At 46.5% G+C, this 16,199-nt stretch overlaps 1 protein-coding gene across 5 annotated transcripts in view; it reads left to right on the forward strand.

Annotated features, from left to right (window-relative positions):
* ROBO3 (roundabout guidance receptor 3) overlaps positions 1-16,199 on the forward strand; it is a 358,202-nt gene that overhangs the window by 265,656 nt on the left and 76,347 nt on the right. For all 5 annotated transcript variants that reach the window (XM_079954914.1, XM_079954915.1, XM_079954916.1 and 2 more), the window contains exons 3-5: positions 9,681-9,838; positions 12,043-12,163; positions 14,525-14,663. In XM_079954914.1, coding sequence (XP_079811040.1) covers positions 9,681-9,838; positions 12,043-12,163; positions 14,525-14,663 — 418 coding nt within the window. The remainder of the gene's footprint in view (positions 1-9,680; positions 9,839-12,042; positions 12,164-14,524; positions 14,664-16,199) is intronic.

Consider the following 16,199-nt stretch of genomic DNA (forward strand, 5'->3'; position numbering starts at 1 on the left):
GACTGCAGCACAGTGGCAGAGCACTTGCTGTGTCACAGAATGCCCCTTGTTCAAATTCTGACCTGCTGCCAGTCAGGGTAGATGATTCTGAGCTCAATGGATCAATGCTATAGCTCAGTATAAGACAGCTTCTTGTATTGGCTGACTGATGAACAAGAACAAGGCAGTAGAGTGGACAGTACCACCTCAGGCTCCAAACTGAGGGGGGGGGGTGACATTTCTGAATGCAATTCCACATTTTTTTATTTTTTTTAATGAGATTGAAAACTATCACTATAAAGAAATAATGAAATGTGTTTAAGCTAGTTGGAAAAATAAAGTAGTGTAACAAGAATGGCTGTAAGTGAAGTCACTTGGTGGGTGTCCGTATGGGGTATGTGTGTAGGTATGTTGATATGTATAGTATAGGTAGGTATAGAGTAATGTAGGTATGTTTTATGCTATGAAAATTAGGTAGTGTGCTGTGTACTGTACGTGTATTGTGTAAATGTATATGTATGTGTTTTATATGCTAATAAAATAAAAGGGGAGAAAAGAAAATTATCAGAGAGTAAACAGGGACCAACCTTTGTGCCTAATAAGTGTGTGTGTGTCACAAACACACACACATATTTCAAAGAGGAGGCTTTTTTAAAAGGCAGTTGGAGCATTTAAAATTAGCGTCCACCACACGTAGTTTGAAATGGTGCAATCTACTTGGCCACCCCATTCTAGCCTCATTTCCACCGCATGGTCTGACCAAGCCTTAATAGTAATTCACGGAGCTGTGTTTATCATTCAGTGTCAAATATGTGAACCTCTCCGCACACAAAACGTACAGCGTTGGACGTGTGGACATTCTCTCTGCAATGTATGATCTGCGATGGCCATAGCCCAATTCTTGTGACGGGTCAGTGTAGATTCTCTGTGTGCAAAGTAGGAACACAGCAGCAAGCCTCACCCTTAATCTAGGAGGGCCTAAGGGGCAGTGGTACTGTTGGGGCAGAACTCTAGGGCAGATGGTCATGGCCCCTCCAGCAGAATGAGCAGGAAATTAGTAAATACACATTACACATTGCCATCTAAAGCAGTGAGACCATTAAATCCAGAGTCTAGAATTACCTGCATGCAGCATCATGCACTACATCAGTCAGAAAAGCTGTAGGTGGAAGGGCAGATCAGAGTTTGGCAATTGCAGAAGGATCAAGGCCATTTCATCGCCTGTTCCCCAGGCAGCTGGAAGTTCCAGGCAGCCTCTGCTGGCGCAGTTTGTTTCATTCAAGAGATCGCTGGAGACTTATAGCTGTCCCTATAAATAGCTTTTTTATTTTACTTTAAAAAATACGAAGGGAGAGAAGGAATTATAGGACTGTAGGTCCAGAGCAGGCAGCATGAAATCCAAGAATGTGGGTAATCTCTGCTAAAATCAAAATGCTGCTCTTAAGAATGGGGTGGGGGGGGGGTTAGCTGTCTGTCACACAAAATGGAAAGTGGCTTGAAAAAATAACCAGTGGGGGAAAAGAAATGAACGGACTTTGCTCTAGACAGGGGAGTTTCTTAGGAAGTAAAAAGGTAGAGGGACCCCTGACCATTAGGTCTAGTCGTGACCAACTCTGGGGTTGTGGCACTCATCTCGCTTTATTGGCCGAGGGAGCCAGCGTACAGCTTCCGGGTCATGTGGTCAGCATGACTAAGCCGCTTCTGGCGAACCAGAGCAGTGCACGGAAACATCATTTACCTTCCCTATTTATCTACTTGCACTTTGCCGTGCTTTCGAACTGCTAGGTTGGCAGGAGCTGGGACTGAGCAGCGGGATCTCACCCCGTTGCGGGGATTCGAACCGCCACCTTCTGATCGGCAAGTCCTAGGCTCTGTGGTTTAACCCACAGAGCCAGCATCATAGGAAAGCGTTGGGATGATGTTGGATTTCAAGGTCATAAGCAGATAACAAAGATGCAAAAAAGATAGGACTCCTGCACCTTTAATCGTTGTGTAGGAGAAGGACATTTACCTGGTGTTGCTTGCATGACAAACTACACCTGTTGAAATTCCCTGTTCTACCCACAACTATTAAAAATATGAGAGCCCTGTTCTATTCCATATGTCAACCCTTTTGTCCTACTCAGAATCACAGCTCTTCTGTCGGCAACGACAAATTAATACTGGGTCCATAGTACAGCACTGTGAAAACCTCTCCTTCCTTCCTTCCTTCCTTCCTTCCTTCCTTCCTTCCTTCCTTCCTTCCCTCTATCCTAGCATATCGTCTACTCTGAGTGGCAGCAACTTTTTAGGGACTTTTCCATCATCTGCCGCCTGGTACTTTGAACTGGTGATAAGAGGAATGACAGTAGCCCAGTGGTGGAAGGCATGCTTTGCACAAGGAGGGGCAATTTTCTATCCCTGGTGTCTCCAGTGAAATGGACCAGGTAGGAGATGGTGGAGAAATCCTTGGAGAGATGCTGCCGGTCAGAGCAGGTAGCATTGAGCTAGATGGACTCAATGGTCTGAATCAGCGTAAAGCAGCTTCATCTTTGTTCAACAGCCAAATCTCACTTGAGCTTTCCGTTGCAGCGGATGTCAGATTTGGTCCTTCAGTTTCTTAAAGGGTTGGATTCTCACACTTTGCTCACTCCTTCCTTTTAGGGTGGCCAGCTGTAGGAGAAGACAGGGCTGTTGCCCATTCAACAGGACATTTCGGTAGAGGTAGCTTGCCCTTCTCTTCTACACAACTGTTAAAGGTGCCGGAACCCTGTCTTCTTTCTACAGCACCTGATTCCTGGAACAGAACTCTGCCAGAGTCGGCAGTGTGGTGTAGTGGTTAGAGTTTTGGTCCAGGACCAGAAATCCCTGCTGAGCCATGAAACTCACCCAGCGAACTTGGGCTGGTCACCATCTCAAATCCTAACCTACCACACAGGGTTGTCATGAGGATAAAAGAATGGGGAGGAGAACTATGCTTGCCAGCTTGAGCTCCTTGCAAAAGAAGGCAGGAAATACATGCAATACATAAATACAGTGGTACCTCTGGTTGCGAATGGGATCCGTTCTGGAGGTCCGTTTGCAACATGAATAGAAGTGATTCACCGCTTCTGCGCATGCACATGGCATCATTTTGCGCATCTGCGCATGCGCAAGTGTTGAAACCCGGAAGTAACCCTTTCTGGTACTTCCGGGTCACCACGGGACGCAACCTGAAAAAACGTATCATGAAGCAAACGTAACATGAGTAATAGGCTTGGGTCTGCTGGGAAAGGAGAGGTCTAGTTCGAATGGTAGAGAGGAACTTCTCACTAAAGTCAGGCCCCCTAGTCCTGACTGCCCCAGGATCTCCATCTTCAGAAAGTTGGGATTCCACCCCTTATGACCCATTTACATGTGGTTCAGAGACTCACCTGTGGCAGTTCAGAAGTGGGTATGGGTGCGACTTTCAACCTTCACGGACATGCACCACCTTGTCACTATCCTTGATCGGGCCACCACAGCAGCAAGTGTAGGTGTGTGTGTGTGTGTGTGTTTATGTGTGTGTAGCAAATGATCTCTCTCTCTTTTTACGGCATTTCCACGCCCGGGTGTTTCCAAAGCCGGCTGCCTCGGCAGCGCTCTCGGGTAGCGAACATCAATATTTAATAAGCAATATATCCGTATTTTATTGCTCATTACTGGCAAGATTATTTCAGTATATTACTCTTAGATATGAATATTTATGGTGTATTACTCGGCTTGAAGTTAAATGGCTTATTGACACGCTATTAATGCCTGGTAAGCACCGATTTGCTCTCGCTCCCTCTTCTGCTAAAGTGCCCATGGGCGGGGTGGGTTTGGGAAGCTGTCAAGATCCTGGCGCTTGTTTTCTCTTTCTCTTGCTGGCAAACATTGGGAGGAAACTACGCTCTAGTCCAGTCCCATTGGGGCTCACCTGGTGGTGGTGGAGAAATAATCCAGACTCCACCTTAATTAGGCTGACCAAATTGTCACAAAATAATGTGGAAGCTTTTGAGTAGTGCAGAAGTCTTCATCAGGGTGGGGAAACCTTTATTAGTTCAGGGGTCACTTTGTTTGTTTGTTTGCTTATTGCCCAGTGGGCTGGACTAAATGACCCTTGGGGTCCCTTCCAATCCTATGAGTCTGTGACCAGATTTGATTGTCTGCATCCTTCACCCTAAAGTTCCAGGGAGGGTTGCAACATTAAAAACTGTTTAAAGCAAAGCAGGTCCACTATGGGGTGCTGCCTGCAGAGAGTCCCTAGGGTCAGATGGAGTGCCTTGGAAGATTGCATAGCTGTTAACTTTTCCCTTTTCTTGCGAGGAATCCTATTCGGAATAAGGGAATTTCCCTTTAAAAAAGGGAAACGTTGACAGCTATGAGATTGCTTCTGGCACTTAAGCCCCAAATCCCCCAGCCCTGTTCTGTATACACGCCCCCTCCCTTGGTGAGATTTGAGCCTATGCATATTGACCACTGTGCAAACATGGATGCCAAGCATTTAATTTGATAAATAATAATGCTCTTGGGGTATTGCTTTCATTTGTTACTATGTATGCATATATTGTAAACCTTGGTGTGATCTTTGATGAAGGCGGGTATAGAAACTTGATAAATACACTACTACTCATAGAAACATAGAATCATAAAGGGGGAGGTTATTGAGTTGCCTTTGCTTTTATTAAGTATTTTGTGTTTTTATATTGTACAGTAGTTTTGTGTTGTGAACCACCCTGAGATCTGTGGGTAAAGTGTGGTATAGAATAAGAATAAGAATAAGAATACGAATACGAATACGAATACGAATACGAATACGAATACGAATACGAATACGAATAAGAATATGACACAGTCCTGCCCTCGGCTGTCAGACATTTGGGAAATGCTGCCTTTTTAAATTAGAGGTTGGATGGCCAGCTGTCATGATGATAATAATAATAATAATAATAATAATAATAATAATAATAAATTTTATTTATATCCCGCCCTCCCCAGCCGAAGCTGGGCTCAGGGCGGCTAACAACAATCAAAATAATCCAACGATTCTAAAAACATTTCATTGTAAAAATTAATTAAAATCAAATTTATGGCAACCAATAAGCAAAATTCTGTGCAGATTGCCAGAGGAGGGGGGTCATGGATGCTTTAGTTGAGATTCCTGCATTCCATGGGGTTGGACTAGATGGCCCTCAAGGTCCCTTCCGACTCTACATTTCTGTGATTCTATGCAAATATGCCTTGTGTGTCTCCGGTTCTCCAGTTGGCCAAGGGTTCTTTTGACAGTTGTCTCCGATGAACTCCAGCCAGGCTGGTGTACAGGGCATACTTAAACTAGGGAGTTTGGCTCCCTGTGATGTCCATTAACGCATATGGTTTTAAAAGAGGGTTAGGCAAATACATCAGGGATAAGGCTATCAATGTCTACTAGCTCATGATTACTATGGTCTGCCTCCACTGTCGGAGGCATTCTGCCTCTGAATAACATTTGCAAGTAAGGAGAGCACTGTTCCCCTCAGGCCCTGTCTGCAGCCCTTGGGCCAGATACTGTGAGAAGGTAAAAGGTAAAGGACCCCTGGATGGTTAAGTCCAGTCAAAAGGGACTATTGGGTTGTGGTGCGCATCTCGCCTTCAGGCCAAGGGAGCTGGCGTTTGTCCACAGACATCTTTCCGGATCATGTGGCCAGCATGACTAAACTGCTTCTGGCGCAACGAGACACTGTGATGAAAACCAGAGCGCATGGAAATACCACTTACCTTCCCGCTGCAGCAGTACCTATTTATCTACTTGCACTGGTGTGCTTTCAAACTGCTAGGTTGGCAGGAGACACTGTAAGAACAGCATACTGGATCAGATGAGCCTTTTACTTGATCTGGCAAGGCTATTTTTACTTCCTTATCAGAAAGCAGGCAGCTGACTTGCCTTCCTCTTCCTCGCCTTCCTCTTCCTTGCCTTCTTTCCAAGGATCGCTTCCACATGTGCCTCACGACTGTACCGCTTGTCAGGTGTCCAGAGCGAGAGGCTAACTCTCTGGGATCGTAAAGTCTAGCTAAATGAATTGTTGTTTCTGCCGCTGCTTCCCCTCTTTCAGCATCCGCTGCTTATGTGCATTTTACAAGCCGAGGACATCTCCCCAATGCAATAAATAGCCTCTGACAGGCAGTTGTGCAATAAAGCCCTGACGGTTCCCTGTAATGGTTATAAAACGCTGAATTATTTGGGCGAGGAGCGGCTGATTAGGGAGCAACTCGGAGGCAGGATAATTAGTTGTGCAGTGGTAAATACAGGAGGCAACCTAAGAAGTGGTGAGTTAGGGAGTTCTTAATAATTCAGAGGCACTCCTGGGGCAGTAGAGATATGAAGCACTGAGCTGGTGTGCATTCTAAGGGCTCCAGTTGTGGGGAGATGCAGTCCATCCATCTTTTTCAACCGCAGGTTTGGTGCTGATTATCACGAGAAGCTGGTGCTCCTAAGTGCCAATCATTTTTATTTTTTAAAAAGAAAATCTTCCTGAATCCTATCAGACATTCTCCATTGCTAACCCAATTTACAGCACTGGATTTTGGGATCATATCTAGAATACGGATTTTCTGTAGAGTTGCCAGCAAAGTTCACTGAGCTGAGAAACAAGCTCCGAGGACTTGGCGATTATTAACTCAGAGGACGGGAGAACATTGGAAGCCCCTGAATTCTTCTGCAGCTCTGATTGAAACCTGAGCCGGAGAAGATTTTCCAGCTTAGTCCTGCACAGATGAGCTGCTTCTGGGGGTACTGCTACTGGGGGGACACAGGGACCAAGATGTCCTGGCCCCAAGGTATCCCACAGAGGGTCACCTCAGTTTACTATGTCCAACTCTTCAAAGCACTTCCTTATGTAAAGCAACAGAGAAACCACTCTGTTGTTTTGCACAAGGAGTGCTTTGAAAAGTTCCCCCCAGGAAGAGTTAAGGATATTTCAATAGATTTGGAAACTGAGCTACTTTCTGATATGGGTGCGGGGAATAATTCTGTTCTTTGCCAAGTTAACAATGTTAGAAACTCAGATATACAAGCTGGGCGCCAAATGGCTCCTTAAACCAGGATTACCATCACCAAAACGGAATGCCTTGTTGCCATTATTCAGTACCACTTTTGCGTTCCTGAAATTCATTCTGATTGTGCAAATAAAATATCACGCCAGTGTGGTGTAGTGGTTAAAAGCGGAAGACTCGTAATCTGGGGAATCGGGTTCACGTCTCCGTTCCTCCACATGCAGCTGCTGGGTGACCTTGGGCTAGTCACACTTCTTTGAAGTCTCTCAGCCTCACTCACCTCACAGAGTGTTTGTTGTGGGGGAGGAAGGGAAAGGAGAATGTTAGCCGCTTTGAGACTCCTTTGGGTAGTGATAAAGCGGGATATCGAATCCAAACTCTTCTTCTTCATCATCATGGATAGAATTCTACAGGAAGTGTTGCTGGTGTGTGAAAACAGTCAAGATCCAAGGATCCCCAGGCATGTACCTCCAGGTGGTGGAGACGTCAGACGCCATCCTGACACCTGGGTGCCTTCACTTGATCATAAGTGGCCGAAAGCCAGGTGCAAAATGCGTCTGGCACCTGGGGAATTTTGAACGCTGCAAGCCAGCTTGAGCCAGAGGTAGCACACCCACCTCTCGTTTCCAGTCCCGCAATCTGTGTCCTTGCGGCCAACAAAAAGGGTCAATTCAGAAATGTAGACAGTAATTCTATGCATTGTGCATCCAAAACATTTTGGGGTCCAGTCTTGTTACAGTGAACCATGCCATTTTAACATCAGGGTTACAGTGGCCCAGTGGGGCTACCTTTGAAAAGTGCTCAGAGAACATTGACTGATTCAAAATTTGGCAGCACAGTTGTTGAGATGGACCCAGTGCACTGATCACATGATACCGGTCTCAGCTATCCGTAGGTTCACTGGTACACTTCAGAGTTTTGCCTATAACTGAGGTGAAAAGGATAGGATGGATTCGAACATGGAGCACGAGAAGCTGCCTTATACCAAGTCAAACTATAGGTCCTTCTTCCTCAGTATGCTTTACACTGACAGGCAGCAGCTCCCTAGGGATTCACAGAGGAGTCTTCCCTATCCCTGTTTGGAGGTGCTGCGAACTGAACCTGGAAGCTTCTTTTTGCAAAGTCTCTGCCCTGCCATTGAGCTACAACCCTTTCTCTTGATGCTCATTGGGTCTGAAGCTTTTATTATCTGCATCCGTGGCACCAACTGTTGACTGGTTCGCCAGGCAACTCTGCACCGGAGAGGATGCTATTTACCGCAGTCTTGCGTCCGTTTGGAACCTGTGTCCCAAGAGATGACGCCTGCTGGCATAGGAAGTTGGCGTACTGCACTTGGCAAAAGTGAGGTGTGTTGCCCGGGAATCTTAGCGCATCCCTCCAGACCATATGGCAGGCCTGGCCCTATCGGGGCCGAGTAGCAGAGGGAGCAGGTGGCAGGCTGGGCGTTGTTTCCTGCGTAGGAGTTGCAAGTTCCTGCTGCCCTGAAAGCCAGGGCCAAATACGAGAGAGGAAATGAGCTGAAGGACAGCAAAAAAAATACCGCTGTCGTGCCCTATGTGTAAAATGGTGGGGTCAGTTATTGCAAACAGCGTAGGGAGTCTTGTATCCACAGGGAAGGCTTTGCTAATGCTTCTCAATTTGGGGAATCACCTGGGATTGTAAACCTGACAACCGTAGTGACCCTGATCTTAGGGGTTTTCTCCTAGATTGAAAATGTGCCGGTTTTGGTCTCTGGCTGAGATGCCCATATTCTGCTTTACCATCATTATCCGGCACTGCAGTCTTTTCAGCCTTATTCATACTGCCACTGCCAAGGTTCTTTCCTCCTTCCCTGCAAGCTGTTTCTTGGTGCACATGATGGCTGGGAGAAACACAGCATGTGAACCAGGGGGAGAGGGATGCTTCGGAGTAAAAAGAATATTAGAAATTGGGGCAGAAGAGCCAACGCCATAACCAGTAACACTAACACAATAGACCCCATGTCTGTTGCAGCCAGTGTCTTTGGTGAAGTGTGATTGGTCTGTGGAATCAGCTGACAGAATGGTCAGCTGACAGGGCTCCGTGTGGCACTACAGATGCCCTTGAGGAACCCGGTTCAGTCAGCAAGGCTTATAGCCGAATATAGTCCTTGTGACACAGGAAGTAAAGTGCCAACACATGGCCAATGGGAGCCCTTTCAGCTATGGCTGACAAGGCTACCGCTTGGTCTTTCGTGGTTTCTCTGGAGTTATTTCATCATTGGCTGAACTGTGCTCCTCATGGGTGCCATTTATGCTGCAGCATTTAGCATTCCAAGGACCAATCAAGCTTCACCAAGCCTTCTAAGACTCCAGCCTTGGTCTTAAGTCTCAGCAGCTTGTCACGTTATTTCTGTGTGATTCTCCTGTTGCTGTGCAAACAGCAAGGATTGGTGCCTCCAGCAAGAAGATCTGAATTTGTTTTGTCTGCATCTGATTTAGTGTGCATGTGCATGCGCACACAGAGAGCTTTTCTCCTGGGGTATAAAGGGGCCCGTGAGAACCCTTGTGTACAACAGAGAATTAATTCCAAGTGTGAACAGGTGCTTTTTAAAATGTGGTGGTGGAACAGCCAAGGAAGAAAGGAAATCTGCAAGTGTCTCTGTGATGCCTCATTCTGTTTTTGTTATTTCCCCTTAAGGGGACCCTCAAACTCTTCTCTCTTCCTTGCAGTCTTGCGAGATGACTTCCGCCAAGCTCCCAGCGATGTGGTGGTGGCAGCGGGTGAGCCAGCTGTGATGGAATGCATTCCACCAAGAGGACACCCGGAACCCACCATTTCCTGGAAAAAGAACAACATCCGCATCAGCGATAAGGATGAGCGCATTACGGTGAGACTGAGGGAAGCCCCCCTTTAAAAAGGCAGCCCTGTACCTCTTTCAACCTAAATAATTTCTTTGGGTTTTGCCGTTCTGTTCAAGGCTGAGAACCTTGAAGGAAACATAGGAATCTACATAATAATAATTGGTCCATCTAGCTCAACATTGTCTACACATACTGTCAGCAGCAGATAGAAGTCTTTCCCAGTTATACATGGAGAGACGAGAGATTAGACCTTGAACCTTCAAAGCTTGTGTTCTACCGCTGATGCTACAGCCCCTCCAACCACCTGCTACCTGATCTTTTCAACTGGAGATGCTAGGAGCTTGGACCTTCTGCATGCAAGGCATATAGCACTGAGCTTAGGCCATGACAGGCAAAATATCCTGGATAGGGCACAGTAGAACTGAATGCATGGTTAGGAGCAGCAAGCAGGTAGCCTTGAGCATTGATGGAGTATTGTCTAAAATTCTGCTGAGGTCTGAAATACTCTTGCAGGAAAATGTGTAATCTCGGCCGGTTCTCCCTAGAGAAGGTCAGCTCCCAGTTTAAGGTGCAGAATCCATTTTTATTCATTTAGTGGGATTTATATTCTGCTTCATCACCCCTAACCTCTAAGTGGTTTAAACAGAATATAAAATGTCCACTAAAACACATTTATTAAAATCAAACGTTAAAAGCAAGTTAACCTAAGCATTTATCAAAGTGTAAGTGAAACCAGCCATTGCTACTTCCATTTTGATTAATGCTTAAATTAAGTGTACATTGGGGTGGGAACCCTCAGGCCCAGGGGACGAATTTGGCCCTCCAGTCTTCAGTATCTGGCCCTCAGATTTATTCCCAGCATGCTCCACTCACTGGCCTTGATTCCCACCCTAAGTGTTTTTGGCTGGCTGGAATGTGTCCTTGAGCTCTGATGATGCCTCTGGATTACCTGGATGGAGGATTGAGACAGGTGCATAGAAACCAACCTACTGTGCAAAGGTAGCATTGACATTTGTTACTCTCCAGCAACGATTGCCTCTGGCCCTGCCTACCACTTTGATGTGGCCCTCAGAAGGTTCTCCCAGAAAGAGATATGGACCGTGGGCTAAAAAAAACCTCACCTGATATACATAATGAAATTGGATGTGTGGGCTGGCTTGCTTAAAATGAAGTCTTTAGCAAACAAACCATATGGCAAAGGTGCCTGTCTGATATCTTTGGGGAGATGTATTCCTCATTATGGAGGATGGATGGCGGCTAATGGATTGAGGTTGAATCCTGACAAGACAGAAGTACTGTTCTTGGGGGACAGGGGGCAAGCTGGTGTGGAGGACTCCCTGGTCCTGAATGGGGTAACTGTGCCCCTGAAGGACCAGGTGCGTAGCCTGAGAGTCATTCTGGACTCACAGCCGTCCATGGAGGCACAGGTCAAATCTGTATCCAGGGCAGCTGTTTACCAACTCCATCTGGTACACAGGCTGAGACCCTATCTGCCTGCAGACTGTCTCGCCAGAGTGGTGCATGCTCTGGTTATCTCCCGCTTGGACTACTGCAATGCACTCTACTTGGGGCTACCTTTGAAGGTGACCCGGAAACTACAACTAATCCAGAATGCGGCAGCTAGACGTGACTGGGAGCGGCCACCGAGACCACATAACTTGAAAGACCTACACTGGCTCCCAGTACGTTTCCGAGCACAATTCAAAGTGTTGGTGCTGACCTTAAAGTCCTAAACAGCCTCAGCCCAGTATACCTGAAGGAGCACTTCCACCCCCATCGTTCAACCCAGACACTGGGGCCCAGCGCCGAGGGCCTTCTGATGGTTCCCTCACTGCGAGAAGCAAAGCTACAGGGAACCAGGCAGAGGGCCTTCTCTGCAGTGGCGCCTGCCCTGTGGAACTCCCTCCCATCAGATGTCAAAGAGATAAACAACTACCTGACATTTAGAAGACATCTGGAGGCAGCCCTGTTCAGGGAAGTTTTTAATGTGTGACATTTTAATGTATTTTTAATCTTTGTTGGAAGCCACACAGAGTGGCTGGGGAAACCCAACCAGATGGGTGGGGTACAAATAAATTAGTAGTAGTAGTAGTAGTGAAGTTCTCTGCAAGAGGAAGTTTCCCAGGGGCTGCTTCTTGAGGAAAGTGGGGCCCCACCAATACATTGGCCTGGGAAGCTTGTTTGTGCAGCTGTCTCTAAGCAGGATTTCCTTTTGGCCCCTCTGCTCTAGATCCGAGGTGGGAAGCTGATGATGTCCAACACGAGAAAGAGTGATGCTGGCATGTACATCTGCGTGGCCACCAACATGGTCGGAGAACGGGACAGCGAGCCTGCGGAGCTGGTGGTCTTTGGTACGTAGGAGCAGGGATCTGGCAGGGGAGAGAGAAAGGCAAAGTTGAGTTTTCAGGGTCAAAAAGGAAGGGGCAAAATCTGTGAGTTTTTTTTTCTATAGCTTGGAAGCAGCCAGGGAGGGGTGTGAGAATGAGAAAAGAACAGTTTACTTTTTCCCCTTTGTTTATTTATTTTTTTGAATTATTTTTTTAAAAAATAGATTTCAGTGCTACCTTGGTTCTCAAACTTAATCCGTTCCGGAAGGTTGTTCCAAAACCAAAGCGTTCCAAAACCAAGATGTGCTTTCCCATAAAAAGTAATGCAAAACGGATTGATCCATTCCAGACTTTTAAAAACAACCCCTAAAACAGCAATTAAACATGAATTTTACTATCTAACAAGACCATTAGTATTTGGGGAAATCTGGAGAGCACTTTCTTCCATTGAAAATGAGTCTGCAAATGCCTTTACTCAGAGCCCAGACCTCTTGCTTGACTCTTCAACTTTACTTTTTTAAAAAAGCAAAAAAACAAAAAACAAGTCTCTAGTCCTGTAGAAATATAAAGAAAATGTGAGCAGACTGGATTCTACCCAATTGCTCATAACTACTGGAATCAGTGATGAAGGGCTGAACATTTCTCAGTTTTTTATTTTTCTGTGGAAAACCTTCAGTTTCATAAGGTCGTTACTAACAATGAATGGACACCAATTGCAAACAACAATATTACGCAAGCATGATAGTATCAAGTTTGTTGCTTTGTTTACTGAACACAAATAAAATGAACATGCTAAATTAGATCAGTCTCTAGGGAATCAAAATTTTTTCCCATGCAAACTGAGCATTTCCCCATGAAAATTAGCCTTGTTTCAGAAAGCCCATATCACAGGGCCATCCTACAATTTGTTGTTTGGTTTTGAAAGTTTTCCACAGCATTGTAGCTAGCTATTTTTGGGTTGCAAGGCTAGTTATGTTCCTTTGCAGACACTGCTGTTTTGGGGTAACTCAAGTACAGTGGTGCCTTGCAAGACGAAAAGAATCCGTTCCGCGAGTCTCTTCGTCTAGCAGTTTTTTCGTCTTGCGAAGCAAGCCCATTGACGGCTTAGCGGATTAGCGCTATTAGCGGCTTTTAGCGGCTTTTAGCGGCTTTTAGCGGCTTTTAGCGGCTTATCGGCTTAGCGGATAAGCGTATAAGCGGCTTAGCGGCTTAGAAAAAGGGGGGGAGGGAAAAAACCCGCAGGAACTCGCAAGACATTTTCGTCTTGCGAAGCAAGCCCATAGGAAATTCGTTTTGCGAAGCACCTCCAAAACAGAAAACTCTTTCGTCTAGCGAGTTTTCCGTCTTGCAAGGCATTCGTCTTGCGGGGCACCACTGTACAGTGCTATCCATCTCCAGTGTTTCTGTGGCAGGAAATGTCTTCTATCTGAGCGAGTCCTGTCTTAAGCTTAAACCTGATATTGTGATTCGGTGCCCCTTTCTTGGTGCCAAGGGGCATCCTGTGAGCTTTTTGATGATTATGTGAATAGAATACAGAGGTGGCTAAAGTTGTCTATCAAGCCAGGACCATCTCCAGGGGACCCCGTGCAAAGCGGCCTCCTATTTTGGTGGGGATTCCCAGGGCAGGAACATCATCATCATCAAACCTTTTATTGGCATCACCTACAAACATCCAAAACAAATCAATACAGAATTACCACTTCCCCAGTGGCACAAAACATTTGCTAAAAGAAAGGAGGCAGAGCAGTCTATCGTCACATCTCTAGGTCTCCAGGGAGATCAGACATCTGCAGTGTATCTTGACGACAAAAACCAAATAGAGATATTTAGCCACTAACTTGGTGAGCTCCTGATCATTCCCCAGTAATAGAAAATGTATGACCTCCAACTCTGGTTTCCATTTGGGGATACAGAGTTGATCTAGAAATTGCTGACAGATATATAGTTTACAATTAAGAACCATATGAGCCCAGAATCCAGAACCTACCACATCAAATGGAGTTCATTCCCAGGTAGGTGGGGATGCTTTAATGAGTGGAGACCACCCAGGGGAGAAGGCTGAGATGAGCACCCATGAACCATCTCATGAACTACTATCTGAGAGGGCACCACTCTATGTGGAAATAACTTGTGGACCACGGCCTGCTGACTGCAAGAACAGTGGGCAGGAACAGCAACAGCACTCCAGAGGCAGCTAGGAACCATCATGGTCATTTCCCACAATGTCATGGGGTTGTTCCAGGGCATTGTGGGAAAATAAAAAAGACTGGCCTAGCTGAATGGCAGACCTCAGTGCTGGTAGACCTTGCGCAGGGCAGCAGTGGTTGGCTTGCCTCTGTGCTGGTCCTTTTCCTCAAACACCATTTCCTGTCTGTGTCCTGACAGAGCGACCCACGTTCATCAAGAGGCCCATCAACCAAGTGGTGCTTGCTGAGGACACTGTGAATTTCCACTGCGAAGTGCAGGGGGACCCTGTGCCCACATCCCGGTGGCGTAAGGAGGAAGGGGAGCTTCCTCGAGGGAGGTAAGTGGTGCCTTTTCACCGTTGGGGCTTGCAGGATGGGCAGGCGGGTAACTCGCAATCCCGGTGGGAGATAGTAGATTGCAAGTTTGGGCTTGGCTGTTCCTTTGCCACACACTGACCCAATGGCCTGGGGCCACGCAGCATCTCTCAGTGCCATTCCCCATCTCTAGAACAAGGTCTGTCAGCCACCTTGCACTTGAGAAGAGCTATGAAAATTGCTGGCAATAGCAGTAATGGCTGGGAAGAGATTGAGGGCCGGATCTGCTTCACCGCGGAGCCGACGAAAGGTCACTTCCTCACGCTTCCAAAAGGGTAAACCACAACACTGTTTTGGATACCCTTGTCTTGGTTGGCGATGAGCAAGTCTGCTTAATTCCCCAGACAATGAGCCTGACAATGCCTATTAGCACAGGCGATTGCACAAGGTGCTGTGCAATTAAAGAGAGAGCCATCTTGATTGCTTTTCCTCCTGCCCGCCCCCAAATGTATCAATGTGAAAATGAAGCGCTTTCTTTCTTTCTTTTTTGAGACAAGGGTTCTGATCGGGAAGATGCTCCCAAGCTGGCGAGGAGAGAGATTAGGTTGCCTGCACCACTGACCCTAAAAATTCGCTTAAGATTGTTAATATGGTTAATGTGGCATAGAACATGAAGAGGAGAGCTCTTTTTTCAATTCAGTTGATAGTTCCTGGGGAATGTGGCTATTTAGGAAGGATTATCTTGTGGGTTTAGTTTTTCCAGTTCCAGTGAACACTTGCAGTTAAGAAAAAGGAAAAAAGTGTGTATATTAGTTGTTGACAGTTGTCACAGAGAGGAACCCATAGCATTCAGAATGTGGCAGATGGAGTTGTATTTATTTATCAGTATCTATTACTACATTTATATCTCTCTTTTCCTCCAAAGTGCTCAGGTTGGCATGCATGATTTCCCCCTTCCTTATTTTAACATTACAACAACCCTGTGAGGTAGGTTAGGCTGAGAGACAAGCAACTGGCCCCAGGTCACCCAGTGAACTTAATGGCTGAGTGGAGATTTGAACCCGCATCTCCCAGTTCCTGCTCCCAGGTCCAACTACTACACCACAAACACTGCCCCAATGTATCTGTCACAGCAACCCTGTGAGGTAGGTTAGGCTGAGAGACAAGCAACTGGCCCCAGGTCACCCAGTGAACTTAATGGCTGAGTGGAGATTTGAACCCGGGTCTCCCAGGTCCTGCTCCAACACTCTGGTCACCGCACCACACTGGCTTTTGGCTTGAGAGAAGACATTGTTCAGTGGTGGGGCACATGGTTTGTATACAAACGGCACTCAAAAGTTGTGACCCCACATCCGGCTGAGCATAAATCATATCATTCAGGATGGCTATCATCCCTGAGTGTGTCTTGAGTCGTGAGGGGTCACTGGACTCAGGAGTGGATTGGCAGGCTGAGATGGACTAGGAGGAGGAACAGGAGGATGATATTGGGAGTGGGGAGGGCTGAGACAGGGGATCAGAGGCTGGAAGAGGCAGGTACCTACTTTCTCCCAGGATATGGC

The sequence above is a fragment of the Podarcis cretensis genome, assembly GCF_951804945.1.
Source record: "Podarcis cretensis genome assembly, chromosome: 15".
NCBI classification, from domain to species: domain Eukaryota; kingdom Metazoa; phylum Chordata; class Lepidosauria; order Squamata; family Lacertidae; genus Podarcis; species Podarcis cretensis.